Source organism: Carcharhinus amblyrhynchos, chromosome 27 (assembly GCF_965287045.1).
Source record: "Carcharhinus amblyrhynchos chromosome 27, sCarAmb.v2.hapA, whole genome shotgun sequence".
In the NCBI taxonomy this organism is placed as follows: domain Eukaryota; kingdom Metazoa; phylum Chordata; class Chondrichthyes; order Carcharhiniformes; family Carcharhinidae; genus Carcharhinus; species Carcharhinus amblyrhynchos.
Genome location: NC_137350.1, coordinates 24,331,173 through 24,353,155, shown reverse-complemented (window position 1 = coordinate 24,353,155; position 21,983 = coordinate 24,331,173). Strand labels below are relative to the sequence as shown.

Here is a 21,983-nt window from a genome sequence, read left to right as displayed (position 1 = left end):
GAGTGTAGTAGAACAGAGGGATCTGGGAATACCCTAAAAGTGGCGTCACAGGTGGATAGGGTTGTAAAGAATGCTTTTGGTACATTGGCCTTTATAAATCAAAGTATTGAGTATAAGAGTCGGAATGTTATGGTGAGTTGTATAAGTCATTGGTGAGGCCGAATTTAGAGTATTGTGTGCAGTTTTGGTCACCTAATTACAGGAAGGATACTAATAACGTTGAAAGCATGCAGAGAAGGTTTACAAGGATGTTGCCAGGACTTGAGAAACTGAGTTACAGAGAAAGGTTGAATAGGTTAGGACTTTATTCCCTGGAGCGTAGAAGAATGAGGGGAAATTTGATAGAGGTGTATAAAATTATGATGGGTATAGATAGAGTGAATGCAAGCGGGCTTTTTCCACTGAGGTTAGGGGAGAAAAAAACTGGAGGACATGGGTTAAGCGTGAAGGGGGAAAAGTTTAAAGGGAATATTGTGGGGGGGTGGTTCTTCACACAGATTGTGGTGGGAGTGTGGAATGAGCTGCCGGATGAAGTGGTAAATGCGAGCTCACATTTATCAATTAAGAAAAACTTGGACAGGTACATGGATGAGGGGGTGTGGAGGGATATGGTCCAGGTGTAGGCTGGTAGAACTAGGCAGAAAAATGGTTCGGCACAGCCAAGAAGGGCCAAAAGGCCTGTTTCTGTGCTGTAATGTTCTATGGTTCTATGTATTGTGGTCAGTATTTCGAGAAGTTTACAATAGCAGAGTGGACCCATTGTACTGGGGTGAACATTTTTTATTCAGGAGTGTTGACCTTTTACTCTGGATGATGTCTTTCTTCTGGTATGAGTATTTCTCAATGTCTGTTGTGAACAAAACAATTATTTATTTTATTGTAAAATTGACATTATTGAGAGAGACTTTTGAAATAAAGGATGTCTGCAACATTTAGTATATTGCCAAAGATGGCTCAGAGATTGAAAAATAGCTCCCATTGGGAAGCACGGTGATACAGTGATTATCACTACTACCTCACAGTGCCAGGGTTCCAGGTTCGATTCCTGGTCACTGTCTGTGTGGAGTTTGCACATTCTTCCCGTGTCTGCATGGGTTTCCTCCGGGTGCTCCGGTTTCCTCTCACAGTTCAAAGATGTGCGAGTTAGGTGGATTGGCCATGCTAAATTGCCCCTAGTGTCTGGGGGGCTAGCTAGGGTAAATGCATGGGGATAGGGCCCGGCTAGGATGGTGGTTGGTGCGATTTGATGAGCTGAATGGCCTCCTGCACTGTAGAATTCTATGATTTCAGCAATGGAATGGATTTGATTTGATTTATTATTATTATGTGCATTAGTATACAAGGAAAAGGACTGTTTCTTGCATGCTATACAGACACAGCATACTGTACATAGAGAAGGAAATGAGAGAGTGCAGAACATAGTATTACAGTCATAGCCAGGGTGTAGAGAAAGATGAACTTAATGCAAGGTAGATCCATTCAACAGTCTGATGGCAGCAGCGAAGAAGCTGTTCTTGAGTCAGTTGGTACATGACTTCAGACTTTTGTAAACTTTTTCCGATGGAAGAAGGTGGAAGGGAGCATGTGCAGGAAACGTGGGGCCCTTCATTATGCTGGCTGCTTTTCTGAGGCAGTGGGAAATGTAGACAGAGTCAATGGATGGGAGGCTGGTTTGCGTGATGGATTGGACTTCATTCACGACCTTTTGTAGTTTATCCTCTTTTTGGGCAGAACAGGAGCCATACCAAGCTGTGATTCATCCAGAAAGAATGCTTTCTATGAAATTTGAAGAAAGGCTTTGTTATATGCTTCATAAAGGTCGCTGGCAAGGGTTGAGATGTATTGTTTTAAAAAGGATGCGTTCAAACCTAACACACACACTTAATCAAAATGGATTAGTTTGTGCCACTCAGCAAGGAGCTGAGATGGAGTAAGAATCCATATCCACTGCTGATCTGCAGCCTGTCTGATGGTTAAATACTGAACAGGCAACTGCAACCCTGGAATATACTTTCTCCAAGATGTTCACAGTGATCGAATCACAAGCAATTGAAGCACAAACTTCAGCAGTTTGGGTAATTGCATCCAGGCAGTCCTTGAACTTATGGCACAAAATCACATCTAACCAATTTATAGGAGTTCTTTAGAGGAATCACACAGGCTGTGGATGAAGGGAAACTGGTGGGTGCACTGTCTAGATTTCCAGGAGGCATTTGATAAGGTGCCACGTCAAAGGTTATTGCGGAAAACAATGGCTCAACGTGCAGGGGATAACATGCTAGTGTGGATAAAAAGAAATTTATTATCTTAATGGCGAGAGATTGCAAAGCTCTGAGGTGCAGAGGGATCGGGGTGCCCTAGGGCATGGTTCACAAAAGGCTAGTAAACAGCTGCAGCAAGTAATTAGGAAAGCTAAGAGAATGTTTTTGTTTATTGTGAGGGGAATTGATTACAAAAGTAGCTTCAGTTGCACAGGACATTGGTGAGACCATGGGTTGAATTCTCCCCAAAGAATCCTAAGTGTTAAATTTGCGTAAAAACTGGAGTAAATCCCATTGGTCTTTTCAGTGGGATTTTCAAAATGAATCTCTCACACTTTGTGTACTGCAGAGTGCACTAGCATGAAGCTCCGTGAAAAATCATTGGGCAGGGCTTATTCCTGCTGGAGAGGCCTGCAGAATAGCACTGAGTGGGCCACTGCGCATGTACCGATCTGTCAGTGCCAAGATCGGCCTATGTACAGTAGCCTGCACTGCTAGCCTCCTGATTGCTGGCCAGCTTGATTGCTCTGACCTACCCCACAGCATAGTCACTGGCTCCTCTGGACCAGCCTCACTCTCCCACACACTACCCCCCACTCCAGCCCGTCTCGACCTCCCCCCACCCCCGACCCTGGGCAGTCCCACTCTTCCGATTCCACCTGCAACCTCAATGCCTCACTTTCCCCGCAGCACTGAACCCCCCCCCCCCAACCCCGGACAGGTTCACCCCCCCAACCCTGTTGATCAGCCCCAATCGCTGTCCTCCCTCCCTCTGTCACTGCTGAGTGCAGTGAGTGGCAGCAGAACCACCCAACCCACTGATCACCCACCGGATGCCAGGCCCTCATTAAGCCCCATCCCCATTAGGCCCCACCCCTTTGCGCTGCCCAATCTCCGTTGAGCAGTGCCAAAATGCCCTCTGGGCATTGTCACTTTGCCCCTTGTACAGTGCCAGGGGACCAGGCTGGCACTGCCAGGCTGTCTATGCCTTAGGGACAGCCTCTTGCCTCCAACCCTCTGGGGGCTTGATGGTTTCCCCATCCCCCCCCGCCGCCATTTTCACCCCAGCAGTGCTGGGCCACCGGCTCCCACAAGTGGGAAGCTATTGTAAACCCCACTGGAGTGAAACATACCTGGCGGTGGGGTGACACTAGCGGATCCGGAGATTTCAGTCCTGGGCCCGCTAATTATACGCTTAGGCCCATTAGAATAAATTATACAGCTCCATGCCGATTTCTGACATGGAGCTGATGGTGCTGGAAATCCGGCAGCTGGAGACCTGTGGAGGCCATAGCACCCAGTGAGGAGCCTGTTAAATAGCTTCCGCTTGACTCTCTGGCCCCTTGCACTGGGAGAATCACCCCTCCCACCCCTGCCCCCCTATCTGGAGTGCTGAGGACAATATTGATCTCCTAATGTAAATTTAGAGAAGGTTTAGAGGAGGTGTGGTAGATTGTGAGGAAGGGTGTCATAGTTTGCAGGGTGATTTAGAAAGGTTGCAGAGCTGGGCCGCGAGGTGGCGGATGGAGTTTAATGTGGAGAAGTGTGAGGTAATTCATTTCGGTAGGAATAACAGATGTGTTGAGTATAGGGCTAACGGGAGGACTTTGAATAGTGTGGAGGAGCAGAGGGATCTAGGTGTATGTGTACATAGATCCCTGAAAGTTGGGAATCAAGTAGATAAGGTTGTTAAGAAGGCATACGGTGTCTTGGCGTTTATTGGTAGGGGGATTGAATTTAGGAGTCGCAGCGTCATGATGCAACTGTACACAACTCTGGTGCGGCCGCAGTTGGAGTATTGTGTGCAGTTCTGGTCCCCACATTACAGGAAGGATGTAGAGGCTTTGGAGAGGGTGCAGAGGAGGTTTACCAGGATGTTGCCTGGTATGGAGGGGAGATCCTACGAGGAGAGACTGAGAGATTTGGGGTTGTTTTCGCTGGAAAGAAGGCGGCTAAGAGGGGACCTTATTGAAACATATAAGATGATTAGAGGTTTAGACAGGGTGGATAGTGATAGCCTTTTTCCTAGGATGGAGAAAGCTAGCATGAGGGGGCACGGCTTTAAATTAAGGGGGGGTAGTTATAGGACTGATGTCAGGGGTAGGTTCTTTACCCAGAGGGTGGTGAGGGACTGGAATGCCCTGCCAGCTGCAGTTGTAAATGCGCCTAGTTTGGGGGCGTTTAAGAGATCTGTGGATAGGTTTATGGACGAAATGGGATTGGTTTAGATTAGTGGGTTAGTGTTGTTTTTTTTAAAAGCTGGTCGGCGCAACATCGTGGGCCGAAGGGCCTGTTCTGCGCTGTAATGTTCTATGTTCTATGTTCTATGTTTACTAGAGTAATCCCAGGAATGAGTGCATTGTATTGTGAGGAAAGGGTGGAGTGGTTAGTTTGGTACCCACTAGAATTTAGAAGAATAAGAGGTGACTTGATCAACAACTTGAAGACCCTGAGGGGTCTTGACAGGGTGGATGTGGAAAGAATGTCTCCCCTTGTGGGAGAACCTAGAAGTACAGGTCACTGTTTAAGAATAAGGGGTCACCAATTTAAGATGCAAATGAAGAGAATTTTCTTCCTTAGAGGGTTTTGCACCTTGGAACTCTCTTTCTCCAAAGGCAGTTTAAGCAGATTCTTTGAATATTTTTAAGGCAGAGTGAGATAGATTCTGGATTGACAGGAGGGTGAAAGGTTATTGGGAGTGGGCAAGAATGTGGGGTTGAAGTTACAATCAGATTAGCCATGATTTTGTTGAAGAGCAGAGCAGGTTCAAGGGGGCGGTCACCAGGCCTATTCTGGCTCCTAAACATTTGTATATTAGTCACAAGTAACACTTACGTTAACACTGCAATGAAGTTACTGTGAAATTCCCCGCGTCTCCACAGTCCAGCACCTGTTCAGGTAAATGCACCTAACCAGCACGTCTTTCAGAACATGGGAGGAAAACCAGAGCACCCAGAGGAAATCCACACAGACACAGGGAGAATGTGCAAACTCCACAGACAGTGACCCAGGCCAGGAATCGAACCCAGGTTGCTGATGTTGTGAAGCAGCAGTGCTAACCACTATGCTACCATGCCACCCCGTAATTTGTATGTTTGAAATTGGTTCCTGAAAACTACACTGTGACCGAATGTTACCGGCACAAAGGATCAGAGAACGTCATTCTCCATTGGCCTCGGATGGGATCGTACGAACCTCTGGCGGATGTGCCAGTAAAATTCCATTCTGTAAGTCAAAATGTTATGCATTGGAAATGATTATCCTATTGGAACAATAGGAGATAATGGAGGTATTGGTTCCTGAACTGAGTCACTCATGGGATGCCTGGCAGGGATAAATTCTTGCCTTATCAAGTCAGTGAGGTAACTGTTGATGCCTGCGTGCATGAGCACAAGTTCCTTGCTTAATATGGAGGATACACAGAAGCCATTGATTGTTGTCAATGCCTGTTTAATCTTGAAGTCTGAATTTTGCAAGTCTGAACACGTTAAATACAATATAAGCATATTAGTACTCATTTCCAACCTAAATAAAATCAGTTTGAGCTGTCCAGTCATACAAATGGGTGGCGCAGGCCGTCAGTGCAAATACATGGACTTGCTGGCATAGTCAGAAAAACACATCTTCATTTTGTAAAACAAATTGATTACCTTGCAGTTGTCATGGTCCTGATGACTAAAGGGTCACAGCTGGTTCCCTTCCTCTCTTTGGTCGTTAATGATCTCTTTAGTTACGCGTATGACAAATGGAATGTGTTGAGAGGATGAAAGGTTACAGTCATGGAGAATCACTGTGAGTGATGGATGTGGTGGCTGGTCAGATGAGGATAAGAGAAGATACTTTCTGAAGCATGGGTGCCCCCGTAAGGTGTTTGTCTGAGGAGAGTTGTACAGCAGAGAGCTGGGGATGTCAAAGCTTGTTAGTTGGCAATTGAATGTGGCAAGTGTTGTCACTTTTCCTACCCAAGGAAGTTGGGCACAATCTCAGGCCAAAGAGACGATCCTTTAAAACAGAGATGAGGAAGAGTTTCTTCAGTCAGAGAGTGATGAATCTGTGGAACTCTTTGCTGCAGAAGGCTGTGGAGGCCAGATCATTGAGTGCCTTTAGGACAGAGATGGATGGGTTCTTGATTAATAAGAGGATCAGGGGTTATGGGGAAAAGGCAGGAGAATAGGGATGAGAAAAGTATCAGCCATGATTGAATGGTGGAGCAGATTCGATGGGCCGAGTGGCCTACCCCTGCTCCAATGTCTTATGGAATGATTGGATTGCTCTACAGGGAGCTGGCATAAACTCACTGGATGAATGGCCTCCTTTTGTGCCATAAATGACTCTAAAAAAGTAAACACAGTGAGTGCAGCAATTTTGGTGTTCTGAGGTCAATGGCACTGTGTAAGGAGTGGGGCATCACGCTCCTGTTACTCACTTTCTCTGCCACTTCTAACCATTGAGGCAGGCTTCTTCTTCCTGTCTGCTGGAAACAGGGGGGTACTTGAGAATTATAGAATTCCTACCGTGCAGAAGGGGGCCATTTGGCCCATCGAGCCTGTACTGATAACAATCCCATCTAGGCCCTATCCCTGAAACCTCACCTATTTACCCTGCTAATTCCCCTGACATTAAGCGACAATTTAGCCTGGCCAATCCACCTGACCTGCACATCTTTGGACTGTGGGAGGAAACCTGAGTACCCGGAGAAAACCCACGCAGACACGGGGAGAACATGCAAATGCCACATAGGCAGTCACCCGCGGCCGGAATCGATCCCGAGTCCCTGGTGCTGTGAGGCAGCAGTGTTAACCACTGTGCCAGCATGCTGCCCTAATCTTAAGATAGCTTTTCCTTTGTGGAGGCTCCACCACTCAAAGTGGCTGTGTTGCTCTTCACGAAGGTAGAATTCTGATCCTTGCAGAATGCTTGTAAATAGTGAAGCTTCAATAGTTGGGGGCAGGTCAGGGTCACTCCTGCACACTTTAATCAGTCAGGAAGCCAGAAGTGGGATGCTAATGTTGCTGCTCCGTTTAAAAACTCAGGGAAAAACTGATTGCTCCCAACACACTGCCAGCCTCCTCCTGCTACAATCATTTAAAAATATTAAAATTCAGCCCATTAGTTCACACAGTCTGCAAAGGCTTATAAAGTTTTAATGTGAATGCAGTTTCCCAGAAATTGTGTAGTGTAGGCTGCCCAGATCAGTCTCTGGCTCTGAGTGCTATTAAAACAAGTCACTCTGATGCTTGAGGTGAGATTTTCTTTTCCTTATGCTTTCCCACCAGCTTGATGTAAATCTCATTTATCACGTTGTATGACAGCTCCAATGGTGGGAACTTTCTACTCTGAAATATGGTGGTGATAGATGGTACAACATGTACTCGGGCATTTAATAAACGTTAGCTGTAGGTCTGTGATGGAGTTGAAGATGATGCACTCAGTCTAAAACCCTGACACCTAACTGATGCATTATTTTTACACATCAGAAGCAAATTGTATTCTCAATGATTCGTAAAGTACTGTGCTAAAATCTTACATTTAGTCAGAAGCCAGCCTTGTAATTATGACTTAAATAGCAGAAATTATGAGTTCAAGAGAATGCATTAAGCTGTCATTCACTAATGTCACACAGCATGAGGTCTGATGTATCTGGTACGATCATATAATAGAGGACAGGTTAAAAAAAACCCAAGGTTATATATAGATCTTTAAACTTTACAGTCTGGAAAAAACATATTTAACCATACAAATGGTATATACAAAGTAAACACAATGGGCGGGATTTTCTGGCCACGTTCACCCTAAAACTGGGAAATCCCACCAGAGGTCAACACATCATTGTATGGTTTGTAACCCCTGCATCCCCCCTGCCTGCTGCGATTCCCATAGTGGGCAGGATGGGAAAATTCCCCTCAATGTTTCAAATGTTACAGACAGAAATGAGAGAGGACTGAAAACCCCAATTCTCTTTCCTTGTCCGTAATCAGTTTATTTTAGAAATAAACTCCTGAGTGTGCAGTCAATTTAGAAGAACCAGCAGCAGGCTTTTATGGATTGAAATGAAAAGGATTATTTATTCACACATTCACCCTGAAAATGCAATGCCACGTCACTGGCTTGGCACACATACACAAACACGAACACACATGAACACACACGAACACACGCAAATGAAACACACACAAACACGTACACATACACAAACGCACTTATATATATACACACACACACATACACAGACCCAACACCATAAAAAATACAGTTAAAGAGAACAATGTGCTTTTACAAGCTATAAACAAAATTATTCATAATTCATGTGTTTGGCTTGTCTTAGCAAAAAGCATGTGTTGTAAGTCACGTGAAGAAGGTGTTTTGATGTTTGAAAGGTAGTCTAGTCTAATCAATAGTCAGAGTCATATATCAAGATTATTGTAATGTTTGCTTGAAAAGGGATGGGTCACGAAATTAGTCACTTGTCCTCTTATTGATAAGTTGGTTCCATTGTAAGTGGACTTGAAAAGGAACAAGCTGGGAGCTCTTACATTATTGCAGTCTCCAATTTTAAGGCGTATAGTTTGCTGCCTTTGCTGCTGTTTCTTGCTGTCATCTTTGCCGACTGATTGGTTTCTCCCTGCTGCTTGAAGTAAGTAAGATTGGTTTTTTGAAGACAGTTTCATTCAGTTGACCACTTGGTCAATACACCTATTGTCCACCCATAATGAATTGAAATAATGAGTTATTGCTACAAAGTGAGAGACGGATGTGATTAAGTGGTTTCTGCAGTTCTCTTTTGTTAAGTATCGAGCTTGGAGACAGTTGGTCCAGGACCCCATCAATTTTGGATTTTGGATAAGTCCACAAACAATGGGAGTTCAGATTCCACAAGTGGGTTTGTCTTGATTTTTGTTCATACAAGGGTGACATTTCACCAATGGTCATTCAGTTTGGAACTTTCTGGAAACCTGAGATATTTCTGAATCAATGCAAAGAACCTTGATAGCCATCTTAGAAACCTTTTAATGTCCATTTCCGAAAGAAAAGATAGTTCCTGAAAATTCTGTACTGATTATGGTCCATGTTTAAAGTTATGAATGTGGCGTGACTTTACTGGGCATGACACAAAGTACACCAAGAAATCAGGATTGGAGAACTTTAATGGAAATTAGTGAAACACATATATTTAGAATACTTATCCAGAAATACTTCTCAGCTCCATGAATAATCGACCAAGTAATTTAGTAAGGACAGATTAATTGGCTAATTCGGAATACAATTAGATCCTGTGATTGAAGATAATGTCTTGGATGTGTTGGTGAATTAAATGGCTTCTCATCTCTGAAATATGTCTTTTTGAACCTGTAATATCCTTTTACCTGCATGCAGCATAAGTAATAACAATGGTTAAATTAAATATAGGTACAGATGGAGTGCCACAAAGTAATTTATTTAGAATGAATTGTGCTCATGGAGATATGGTGTGCTGCTGGGAATTAGAATATTTTTCAATATATTTGGACTCCGCATTGAGCATATCAGGCCTAACACAATAAAGAGAAGAAAACTCAACAAATAGATTTTATATTAGCATCAGAATTGTTTCCCCTGTTGCCTCAGTGATACATTTTCACTTTCATTTCCAACACCCAATGGCTGGGATTCTCCCAGCTCACTGCGTTGCTCGAGTGGCACAAGAGGCCAGGAGAAATCCTATAGCGGGACTCAGGATTGGCATCCGGCCAATTGCGAATCTCCCAGACACTTTTTTTTCCACCTAATAAGCCCCACATTAGAAATTGGCTCAGAGCTGATTACCATATAGAGATTGACATTTCCATATGATTACTGTCCTGGGCTGGGGTTTATAACTGGCCCCCATCAAAGGGGGTCCTTAATGACAGAGGGCATTGAAGCCCTCCAGGAGGTTGGGGGCAGGAGGTGCCTCTTGGACAATGCCAGCCTGGCTCTGTGAACCTGGCATCCTAGCACTGCTCACTGGGCACACTGGCACTGCCTGCTAGGCACACTGGCACTGCCAGCCTGGCACCCTGGCACTGTCCACTAGGAACCCTGGCACTGCCCACTGGGAACCCTGCACTGCCAGCCTGACACCCTGGCACTGCCCATTGGGCACCCTGGCACTGCCAGCCTGGCAGCTTGCCCAATAGGCAATGCCAAGTGGGCAGGGCCAGAGAGGGCAGGGTCTACTTGGGGCAGAATCGATTGGGAGGCTAATTGGTGGTAGTTGGGGGGAGAACACGCTGCACACTCTGCAATGCACGTGCTAATTTTGGCCTCTCCAGCAGCATAAGGTCCCGGCCCCCAGTTACCAGTGTGAATCTCCCTGAGGCACTCTGTGATTCACACTCTGGCATCTAATTCGGGTACACTGAGGGAGAATTTAACATGGCCAATGCATCTAACCAGCACATCTTTGGACTGTGGGAGGAAACCAGAGCACCCGGTGGAAACCCACGCTGACACATGCAAACTCCGCACGGACAGTGACCCGAGCCATGGAATTGAACCCGGGTCCCTGTCACTGTGAGGCAGCAGTGCTAACCACTGTGCCACCATTTGCTAGACTTGCACAATATTTGCCCATTAAAATTGTTGCAGAAAATTAGGGTTGGATTTTAACAGCATAAGTGCATTTTTAACAGCGTGTTAGTTATTAATACAACACCATTCAATCTTTCTGGTCCAAAAAAGAGAAAATTTAAACTCTTTGATCTCCAGAATCCAGGGAATATTGGAATATTCCTCCATTATCCTTGTTGCCACTTCCTTTACACCCTAGGATGTAGGCCATCAAACCCTCGGGGCATGTCTGCTTTTATTCCCAATTGTTTGCTCAGTACGTCATTCCTGGTGATGACGATTGATCTTCCTTTTTAACAACCTCTGCATTACCTCTTCCTATTGGATAGTTCTAGTGTCCTCCATCTTGAAAACCAAGGCAAAATAGTGTCTCTGCCATTTCTGTGTTCCCCAGTCTCATCCTGTAAGGGACCAATATTGACTTTAGCTACACTCTACTTTTTTATATATGTACAGAATCGTTTTGCTATCGGTTTTTATAGTTAGTGCGAGATTTTGTTCATAATTTCCCTTTGCTCTGTTTATTTAAAAGCTTAGGGAACTGACATCCCCCAGAGCCACGCCTTGACCAATCAGAGTCAACCTGTCCAGTTTGAATTTGTACAAAGTTGGGAAATTAATTAGTCCGTGCTGCACTCTCCATAGTAACACCTCCACCACAGTCCACTGGCCAATCTTAATAAGTAGGCTCCACCGGTTAAGGACAGACTACAGATGGTTATTAACAAACAATAACCATTTGAGGGTGATGTAGATCCAATATTTCCGGACATGACTCTGGGATCTAATTGCTGGGACAAACCCAGACAAGTGGGAGTGAAGCCCTGACTTGGTTCCTGATTGGTCAACCTGGGTCATGTGACCTTTTCAGGAGATCGCCCCCTTTATGGGGCCAGAAACCACACCAACCAATCAATACTTTCTTCTCATGCAGTATAAATTATTGTTCCCCTGTTACAGCAGACAATTTCTTATCAGCTATCCTAATGAGTACAAGATGAAATAATTTGATAGCATGTCTCTTTTTCAGCAACATTCAAGTATCAATTCCGTTTAGTATCTCAGGTAGCTCGAAAAGCTGCCCTCTCATTCATCTCCTTTCAAGACTGAAGAGCAGAAGATCTTTAATCTTTCCTTGTGACTCAGTTGCTGGATACTCTGTTATGAGAGCATATGTGCTTCTTTTAGTGGCAAGATGTGTATTAATGATTATTGCGGGCTGGTTTATCATTTGCAAGTTCCCATTCTCGCTGGACTGATTTCATCAATTATTTGCCATTTCACTGGTCACAGCAGAGCGCTTCATCTCAAAGCTGTCATGACCAGTCCGTAGGGAGCTGTTGACAGTAAATTGTCACTGATGCAGCTTATGGAGGAAGCTGCAGCATTAGAACGATCATTGCTTCAGCAGTAGGGAGATGGTGGGTAGTGTTAAAGATGATGTATATGTATACATACATACCGACATTGGGAGGTCTCGGGCAGGGTGAGAATTAAGTGCAGATTTGAGTTGACAGGAAAGGGGGTGATTAGTGTTGGGTGAGGAAATCCAATCTGGAAATGTGTGCTACAGTATTTTAACAAAGTTTGACGATGAAGCCAGGTTGAAGCTGCTCTAATTACTAGGATTTTAATTTGGTTTTGGGTGATCCTGCTGTCATTAATTTTGATTGCACCATGAACACAGCAGCAATTTTGATTACCACCTCTCTGCAAAATCTGGCTGTTTGCAAACGTTAGCATAATTTTATTCAGTTCAAAGCTATCTTTTGGATCTTTAACAATAGATTAGTACATGAATGGAGAATACATTCAAATTTTAACTACACATAAGAGCTTTTCTTTTCCCTATGGTTTATTTTAACCCTTTTAGCAGCTTATCTCCAATACAACTTTCAAATGCCTCACTTTACTTAACTTCCATGGCAACTTATACATCATGGGCACGATCTTACCAACCGTTCATGCCCCACTAACATTCCAAGCAAGAATGGAGAATTTGGCGCTCTGCCAAATCCCTGTTCAGTGCAACAGAACCAGAGAATCCCACCAGCATGAACGACCAGTAAAAGCCACCCAACGTTGACTTGCCCTCCACCTGAGTGAATATTGTTCAGGTATCTGGCCCTGGACAACCCTAAGAGAAGGCAAGGAAGTTCCACTATACCTTCTCATTCAAGATTAGGCCTGAGTTGGAGTAAACTGTCCAATTCCATATTCTACATGTTCATAGAATCATAGAATTGGCACAGTGCAGAAGGAGGCCAATCAGCCCATCCAGCCTGCACTGACAACAATCCCACCCAGGCCCTAGTCCCATAACCCCACATATTTAGCCTGCTAATTCCCCTGACATTAAGGGGCAATTTTATCATCAGTCAACCTGGGTCCCTGGCGCTGTGAGGCAGCAGAGCTAACCACTGTGCCACCCTTATATGGCCATGTTTTGGAGTTTCCAGTTGGCCTCCAGGCCTGTACTGGCTGCAGCTTAGAAGGATGAGTAGGGATCTGATTGAAGTATATAAAATTTTAAAAGGGATTAATAAAGTAAATGTAGACCATATGTTTCCTCTGATGGGAAAATCTAGAACAAGAGGTCACAGGTATAGGTTGAGAAGCGGTAGATTTAAAACTGAGATGAGAAGTAACTGCTTCTCGCAGAGGGTGGTGAAATTGTGGAACTCACTGCCCCATAGCATGGTGAAGTCTGAATTGTTGAATAGTTTCAAGAGGGAGATAGATATATTTCTAATGTAGAAAGGGAAAGCGGGATATTGGGAACAAGTGGAGAGGTGGATTTGAGATCAGGGAGAGATCAGCCATGATCTGATTGAATGGCAGAGCAGGGTCAAAGGGATACTTCTGCCTAATTCCTGTGTTCCTATGTTCCAACTGGTGGTGGTCTGATTAGGTGCCTTTCGGTGGCCTTCCAGTGGCAGACCAAGGGTTAAGCGCTTCAGGCAAATTAATGCCTGCCCAGGTGCTGCAGATGCCTCAGGCTGCTCTGTAGAGAATCCCCCCTCCCCCACTCCACTATTACCACTACCTCTCACCCCAGTCCTCTCACCACTGCCGCATGCACACACGTGCACAAAAACACACACACATGTATATGCATGCATTCAAACACGCAGTGATTGCCTGACTGCAAAATGCAAATTTTAATTTAAACTTTAACAACGTTGGAGATAAAGCACCTCCATTTATTTTGTTCATTTGTTACAACCAGGCTTACTTACACTGCAATGAAGTTACTGTGAAAATCCCACACACTCCGGCGCCTGTTCAGGTACACTGAGGGAGAATCTAGCATGACCAATGTACCCAAGTAGCACATCTTTCAGACTGTGTGAGGAAACAGGAGCACTTGGAGGAAACCCACACAGACACGGGGAGAGCTTGCAGACTCCTCACAGACAGTGACCCAAACCGGGAATCGAACCCGGGTTCCTGGAGCTGTGAGACAGCAGCGCTAACCACTGTGCCACCCAACTTTGTTAAAGCTTTCTCTCTGATTTTGCTTGTTCTTCTGCTGTTTGATCTAGCTTCTCCATGCATACTTTATGTACAAATGAAAAGCTTATAAATAGTTACTGATAGCCTTGTCAAACGCTTTATGGAAAGAATCCGTAAATATCTGCTTCATTGTGCATTTCTAGAGAGGTTTGACTCATACTGTAATTCACATTGCAAAGGTAATCTCCTTAAATATAAACAGAAGACAAATGCACAGCAGGTCTCAGCATCTGAAAAGGCAAATGACATGTTAAACCATCAACAGTACTGAGCGTAATAATCTTTTTACGCATTTGAAACAATGTCCGAGACTTATCCACGTTCTGTGCGGTTGTACTTGGAAGGAACTCTCGATCCACAGTTCTTTTCCCCCCACTTCTCAGTTTATTTTTTTCCCTCGGCTTATTCATGTCATGCTCTTCATGATCATAAAACATTGCGAAGCACTATATCGTTGAAGTAAAATCACAGTTGTGTGTCAGAAGTGCAGCAGCCAATTTGAGGACAGGGAAGGTGAGGACAGCAGTGTGATGATGGCCAGAAAAGCTCCATTTGTTTTATGATGTTGGTTGACAGAGAAATATCGACCTGAGCGCTGGAAAAAGCTTGTCTGCTCTCTCTTGAAGTAGTGTCATTTTGACGGATGTAAGTGATCTTGTCAAATTTTGTTTGATGATGCTGTTAAATCATAGGATCTCAATAGTGCAGAAGAAGATCATTCGGCCCATTGAGCCTGCACTGATTACAATCCCATCCAGGGCCTATTCCCGTAACCCCACATATTTACCTCGATAATCCCTCTAACCTACACATCCCGGAACACCATGGGGCAATTTAGCACAGCCAATTAACCTAATTGGAAAACTTCTTTGGCATGTAGGAGGAAACTGGAGCACCCAGAGGAAACACAGGCAGATATGGGGAGAATGTGCAAACTCCATGCAGACTGTGACCCAAGCCGGGAATTGAATCCAGGTCCCTGGAGCTGTGAGGCAACAGTGCTAACCACAATGCCACTGTGCTGCTTTAATGCCTAATGTCTTGGGATGTTTTCTTAAGTTAGAACTGCTTTAGGAGAGGCAGTGCCGTAGTAATATTGTCATTGGACCTGGGGAAATGTCCTGGGGACCCAAATTCGAATCCCACCACGTTAGATGCTGAAATTTGAGTTCAATAAAAATAAATCTGGGGTTGCAAGTCTAATGATGACCGTGAAACCATTGTCAAAACCTATGTGGCTCATTAATGTTTTTTAGGGAAGGAAATCTGCCAGCCTTACCTGGTCTGGCCTACATGTGACTCCAGATCCACAGCAATGTGGTTAACTCTTAAATGCTCTCAGGGATGGACAATAAATGCTGGCCAGCCAGTGACACCCACATCCCATAAATGAATAAAAATATTCTGACTACGAATTATTGTTGTCCCATCCAAAAGCTCATCCTCTGACCATTCTGCACTACCTCAGTGCTGTAACAGAATGGTAGAGTTACGCGCTCATGTATGTCTTGAACTCACAACCTTCTGACTCAGGCAAGAGTGAATCTATTGAGTGATGGCTGATACCTGAAGCACAAATGATTTACTGATTTCATTTTCTGGATGTGGGCATTGCCGGCTGGATATGCATATTTATTGCCAAATCTAGATTCCCTTGAGGGAGGCAATGGCCTAGTGGTATTATCGCTGAATTATTAATCCAGAAACTCAGCTAATGTTCTGGGGACCTGGGTTCAAATCCTATCACAGCAGATGGTGGAAATTGAAAGAATCTGGAATTAAGAGTCTACTGGTAACCATGAAACCATTGTCCACTGTCGGAAAAACCCACTTGGTTCAATGGCACAGTGGTTAGCACTGCTGCCTCAAAGTGGGCTCGATTTCTGGTTTGGGCCACTGTGTGCAGTTTGCACATTCTCCCCGCATTTGTGTAGGTTTCCTCTGGGTGCTCCGGTTTCCTCCAACAGTCCAAAGATGTGCGGGTTAGGTGGATTGGCTATGCTAAATTGTCCCTTAGTGTCAGGGGGCTAGCCAAGGTAAATGCATGGGGTTATGGGAATAGGGACCAGGTGAAATTGTGGTCAGTGCAGAGTCAATAGGCCGAATGGCCTCCTCCTGCGCTGTAGGATTCTATGATATAATGTCCGATAGGGAAGGAAATCTCCTGTCCCTCACCTGGTCTGACTTACATGTGACTCCAGAGCCACAGCAATGCGGTTGACTCTCAACTGCCCTTGGAAATGGCCTAGCAAGCCATCCAGTTCAAGGACAACTAGGGATGGGTAATAATGGTGGCCAGCCGGCAATGCCCATGTCCCACAATTTTCTTCTTGAACTGTTGCAGTGCCTGAAGCGCTGTCAGGGAGGAAATTCCAGGAGTTTGACCCATTGACAGTGAAGGAGCAGCGATATATTTTAAGTCAGGATGGCGAGGATTGAACTCCTGCATATCTTCCGAGTTGAAAACATTTCATAAGCAGGAAAACATTCAGTGTGGTGGGTGCACCTCTCTTCAACAACTGGATTCAATCAAATGATTAGCCAAGGAATGGTTGGATTCCTTTGATGACTGATTCCACCCTTAAGAGTCATTTCCCTTCAATGGCCTCACCCAAATGGAAAGCTTGCCCCAAAGGAAATGTGAAATTATGGCCAAATCCCATCGTTGAGTCTGTGGACTCTGGGTGTGTACTCAATGGAGATTAGAAGGATGAGGGGGGATCTCATTGAAGCTTACAGAACATTAAAAGGCCTGGATAGAGTGGATGTGGGGAACATGTTTCCTTTAGTGGATGAGACTAGAAAAGGGCACAGCCTCAGAGTAAAGGGATGATCCTTTAGAACCGAGATGAGGAGGAATTTCTTTAGCCAGAGGGTGGTGAATCTATGAAATTCATTGCCACAGAAGGCTGTGGAGGCCAGGTCATTGAGTGTATTTAAGAGAGAGATAGATAAGTCCTTAATTGGTGAGGGGATCAAAGGTTACGGGGAAAAAGTAGGAGAATGGGGTTGGCAAACTTAACAGCCCTGATTGAATGGTGGAGCAGACTCAATGGGCCAAATGGCCTAATTCTGCTTCTATATCTTATGGTATTATTTGTGTCATAAAGAAATAAATAGCATTGATCAGCACACTTTACTCAATGTTAATGATGAACTAAAAAGTAGATGTTTGCTTCGTATTTGTTTTGCGCTTTTCCTGAACCTTTTTCCTCCTTCAAGCATCTATCCAATTTCTTCTTAAATATTGTGATTGAATTGGTTTCTGGTCATGCATTCTGTATTCTATTCAATGTTGTAAAAGTTGCTTTAAACGTCCCTCCTACGCTTTTAGTTCTAATCCTGAGTTTATGCCTCACTATTACTGAATTATCTGCAGGCAGATATCATCAGTTTGCTATTTACTCTCTCAAATCCCTTCATAATTTTGACCATTCCTTTTGGATTTGTTCTCCAGTGAATATAGTGCATGCTCTTACAAGTCTCTCATCAGTTGTCTTGTATGTAATTTGTAAAATACTTAATTCAAGCAGAATTGAAGTTAAAGCATGGTATCTTCTTGCAAATTAAGATATATTTATAAGTCAAGAATTGCATCTGATCATTTACTATGGATGAAGAATTAACTTCTTCACAGGCACAGGCAGGCAGTGGCATGGTGGCATTGTCTGAGCATAGTGTCCTCACAGTACAGAAGGAAGCCATTTGGCCCACTGAGTCTGCACCGACAGCAATATCAACCAACCCCCCATACATTTTCCCTGCTAATGCCCCTGACACTAAGCGGCAATTTAGCATGGCCAATCCATCTAACATTTGTGTAGTAGTGCTCTCTTTGGACTGGGGGAGAAACCCTGAGCACCCGGAGGAAACCCACACAGACACGGGGAGAAAATGCAAACTCCACACAGACAATGACCCAAGGCTGAAATTGAATCCAGGTCCCTGGCACTGTGAGTTAGCAGTGCTAACCACTGTGCCACCATGCCATCCTAATTGCTGGACTAGTAATCCAGGGACCCAGGATAATGCTCTGGGGGCACAGATTTCAATCCCACCATGGTAGATGGTAAAAATTGAATTCAATAAAAAAAGCTTGTAATTAAATAAGTCTAAGATGACCATGAAACCATTATCGATTGTTGGCAAAACCCATCTGGTTCACTAATGTCCTTTAGGGGTGGCACGGTAGCACAGCGGTTAGCGCTGCTGCTTTACAGCTCCAGGGACCTGGGTTCAATTCCCAGCTTGGGTCACTGTGTGGAGTTTGCACATTCTCCTCGTGTCTGCGTGGGTTTCCTACGGGTGCTCCGGTTTCTCCCACAGTCCAAAGATGTGCAGGTTAGGTTGCTTGGCCATGCTAAAATTGCCCCTTAGTATCCTGAGATGCGTAGGTTAGAGGGATTAGAGGGTAAACATGTAGAGAAATGGGGTTAGGGCCTGGGTGGAATTGTGGTCGGTGCAGACTTGATGGGCCAAATGGCCTCTTTCTGTGCTGTAGGGTCTCTATGTTTCTATGAAATCTGCTGTCCTGACCCAGTCCAGCCTGCCTACGACTCCAGAGCCACAGCAATGTGGTTAATACTTAAATGCTCTCAGGGATGGGCATTAATGTTGACCCAGCCCATGAACAAATTTAAGAAAATCTTTGTCAAAAATTTATTCTGATAATGGGTGCAAAAACAAAGTAATTTCAGTCATTTACGTTAAAAAAAAATAATTATCATGACACTTATGATTTTCAAATGCATTTTACATTAGCATTTTTTCTAATTATTATAATTAAAACAATGAGCTGATTTTGTAAACTTTACATATCTTTAAAAGGCTTTAATTCTGCTACTTTGCCTTGCAGGAATGACATGTCAAGCCAGGACCTCATACACAGAAGATGAAGTTCTTTGGGGCCATCGGTTCCTTCCAGTCATGTCACTGGAAGAAGGCTTTTTCCGCGTTGATTATTCTCAATTCCATTCCACGTTTGAGGTGCCCACGTCTCCCTACAGTGTAAAGGAACAGGATGAGAAGCTGTCACTTACATCCCTCTGTGCCACACCCTGCATTAGCAACAGCAGGAACAGAAGGGAAAGAATCTTCTCCTTGGACTGCCTCGACTCCCTGGAGGAAAAGGGCAGCAAGTTACCAGCCAAGCTTCAGAAGATGAACACAGGCAAAGAGGAACTACAGAGGAAAGTCCTGAGGATGAACGCCGATATAGGAGAGAAAACCTGCAGCACTGGAGATCTCCCTCTAAAACTGCAGAAGTTAAGTTCTAACCCCAGCAGTTTTGGTGTTGAGGAAAGACTTCCATTGAAGAGTTTCAAAGTCAATTCGGAATCCATCACTCAGTCAACAGGAGACCTGCCACAGAGGGAACAAGGCCTGCAACCCACAGGGACACGTATAGTGGACAATTTGCCTGCCAAACTGAGGAAAATGAATTCAGGGCGCTTCACTTAGAAGCAGATAACATCAAAAGCAGCATGTTTCTTTTTAAATATCTGTAAAAATCAGAGACTTAAGACCTAATCACAATGGACTGTTTAATGATATAAATTCTCAATTAATGCTGACTTTGATTTGCATTACTAAGTGACCATAATATTTTGGTTACTTAGTTGAAGGGTAAATGTGAAGACACGTGTTGAACATGTTAGATTACTCAGATCACCTCAAAATAAAAGCAGAAAGGGCATTTCTGTGTTTCTAGAAAGGCTCAGTTAAACTCAAATGAAGCAATTTAGCTTCATAATAACTTTTGAAAGACCTGAGTAAAGCCCCTTGCTGGAGCTCTTTGTGTACTCCATTGATTCATTCACAGTCTATTAGCAGTCAGTTGTACTGACCAGGAAGGGGCTTGGGTCAGTTTGTCTTCTGGAATGAGTTAGTCCATCAACTATGTAGCAGTCAGAGCATCAAGTTGACCCTAGTGCAGCTGGGCTAAGGAGTAGAAAATAAAACAACCAGTCTCTGTACAATAACTCTGAGGAGTGATGTTTAACATCCAAAATCGGATGTATTAAAGCCGTATCAGTTACTAAAAATGTGAAACCCAACCAAATACAGCCTCAAGCCTGCCCAATTCTGGTTTTAACAGAATGCAAGCATTGGGGGGTGGGGGAGGTGTGGAAGGGAGGCAGTTTGGCTTGGCCACCAAAGATAGGGGAGTCTAAAGCTAGAGAGTATAGGTTTAAGGTGAGAGGGGAGAGATACAAAAGAGTCCAGAGGGACGATTTTTCCACACAGAGGGTAGTGAGTGTCCGAAACACATTGACAGAAGCAGCAATAGAGGCGGGTACAATTTTGCCTTTTAAGAAGCATTTGAACAGTTACGTGGGTAAGATGGATATAGAGGGATATGGGCTAAACACAGGCAATTGGGACTAGCTTAGTGCTTAAAAACTGGATGGCATGGACAAGTTGGACTGAAGGCCCTGTTTTCATGCTATTAACCTCTATGACTGAACTTGGGAACTGCACAACTAAAAGGAGGTGAGGGCAGCTTCGAGGATTGCTTATGGGCCAGGATTATCAAGAGTATTTTCCACCCCCAGCTCATGGCCTGACAAGTGACCCCCATTACATTAGATGCACCCCCTCCTTCACTCCCATGGAAAGATTTATTGGGACAGAGAACTGACCCCCTCTCCCACCACCTTCATTGTGAATGGGTTTCCCCACCTCAGCTCCAGTAGTATTCTTCCCTGGCAGCCCCCAACACGAACCATGAATCTGACCTATCCAGTCCGGTGACCTGCTTCAGAGTCCTCCCCGCTCAACTTGCAGGCAAGGCTGTTAACAAAGCTGCCTTGTGGCTGAGAAAACGGTCAACCACAAAAGACACTGTAAGAAACCTCACAACAGGTTTATTTGGAATCATGAGCTTTCGGAGCGCTGCTCCTTCATCAGGTGAGTGAAACCTGTTGGACTTTAACCTGGTGTTGTGAGACTTCTTACTGTGCCCAACCCAATCCAACGCCAGCATCTCCGCATCATGGCTATTAAAGAGATAGGTTGCGTAATGAAAACTTCTGATCTCCAGAGCAAAACTCCACTCTTTTAATGTTCAGGTCATATTGTTTAAGGTAACGTCCAAGACTCTTTATGGAATGAAAGGAAATGTCTATGTTAAGGTTTAAAATCAAGAGCTTAGCCTCTAATGACAAGCTGCATTTTGTGGTTCTTGCTACGGCATTTTGGCTTAACCCAATCAGCTAATTGAAACATTATCAGTAATGATTGATAAGGAACATTTATATTTCACACTGAAATCTAATAAAACATCGATGCTTGCTGTAATAATCAAATATCCGTGAAGGTTATTCTGAACTTTTGAAAAGCTCTGGTTTGGCTCCAGTTGGGGCATTGTAGCCAATTTTGGGCTCCACTCTTTGTGAAGAATATCACATTCTTAGAGAGCTGAGTTATTTAAATAGCACAAGGGATGAATGACTTTGGGTGGGATTTTCTGGCTGTGCTGGCCCCCCAAAACTGGAAAATCCTGCCTGAGGTCAACAGACATTTGCATGGTCCTTTCCAACCTGCTATGATTCCTGTGACAGGCAGACAGCAAAATTTCACACTTTGAGTCTCTGTGGAAAAAAGCAGTAACACAGA

At 44.3% G+C, this 21,983-nt stretch overlaps 1 protein-coding gene across 1 annotated transcript in view; it reads left to right on the top strand.

Annotated features, from left to right (window-relative positions):
* Nucleotides 1–21,608, top strand: part of LOC145359112 (G protein-activated inward rectifier potassium channel 1-like) — a 46,050-nt gene extending 24,442 nt beyond the window's left edge. The window contains exon 3 of the mRNA XM_080213507.1: nt 19,222–21,608. Within this exon, the coding sequence (XP_080069633.1) occupies nt 19,222–19,826 (605 nt within the window). The 3' untranslated portion in view covers nt 19,827–21,608. The remainder of the gene's footprint in view (nt 1–19,221) is intronic.
* The last annotated feature ends 375 nt before the right edge of the window (nt 21,609–21,983 follow it).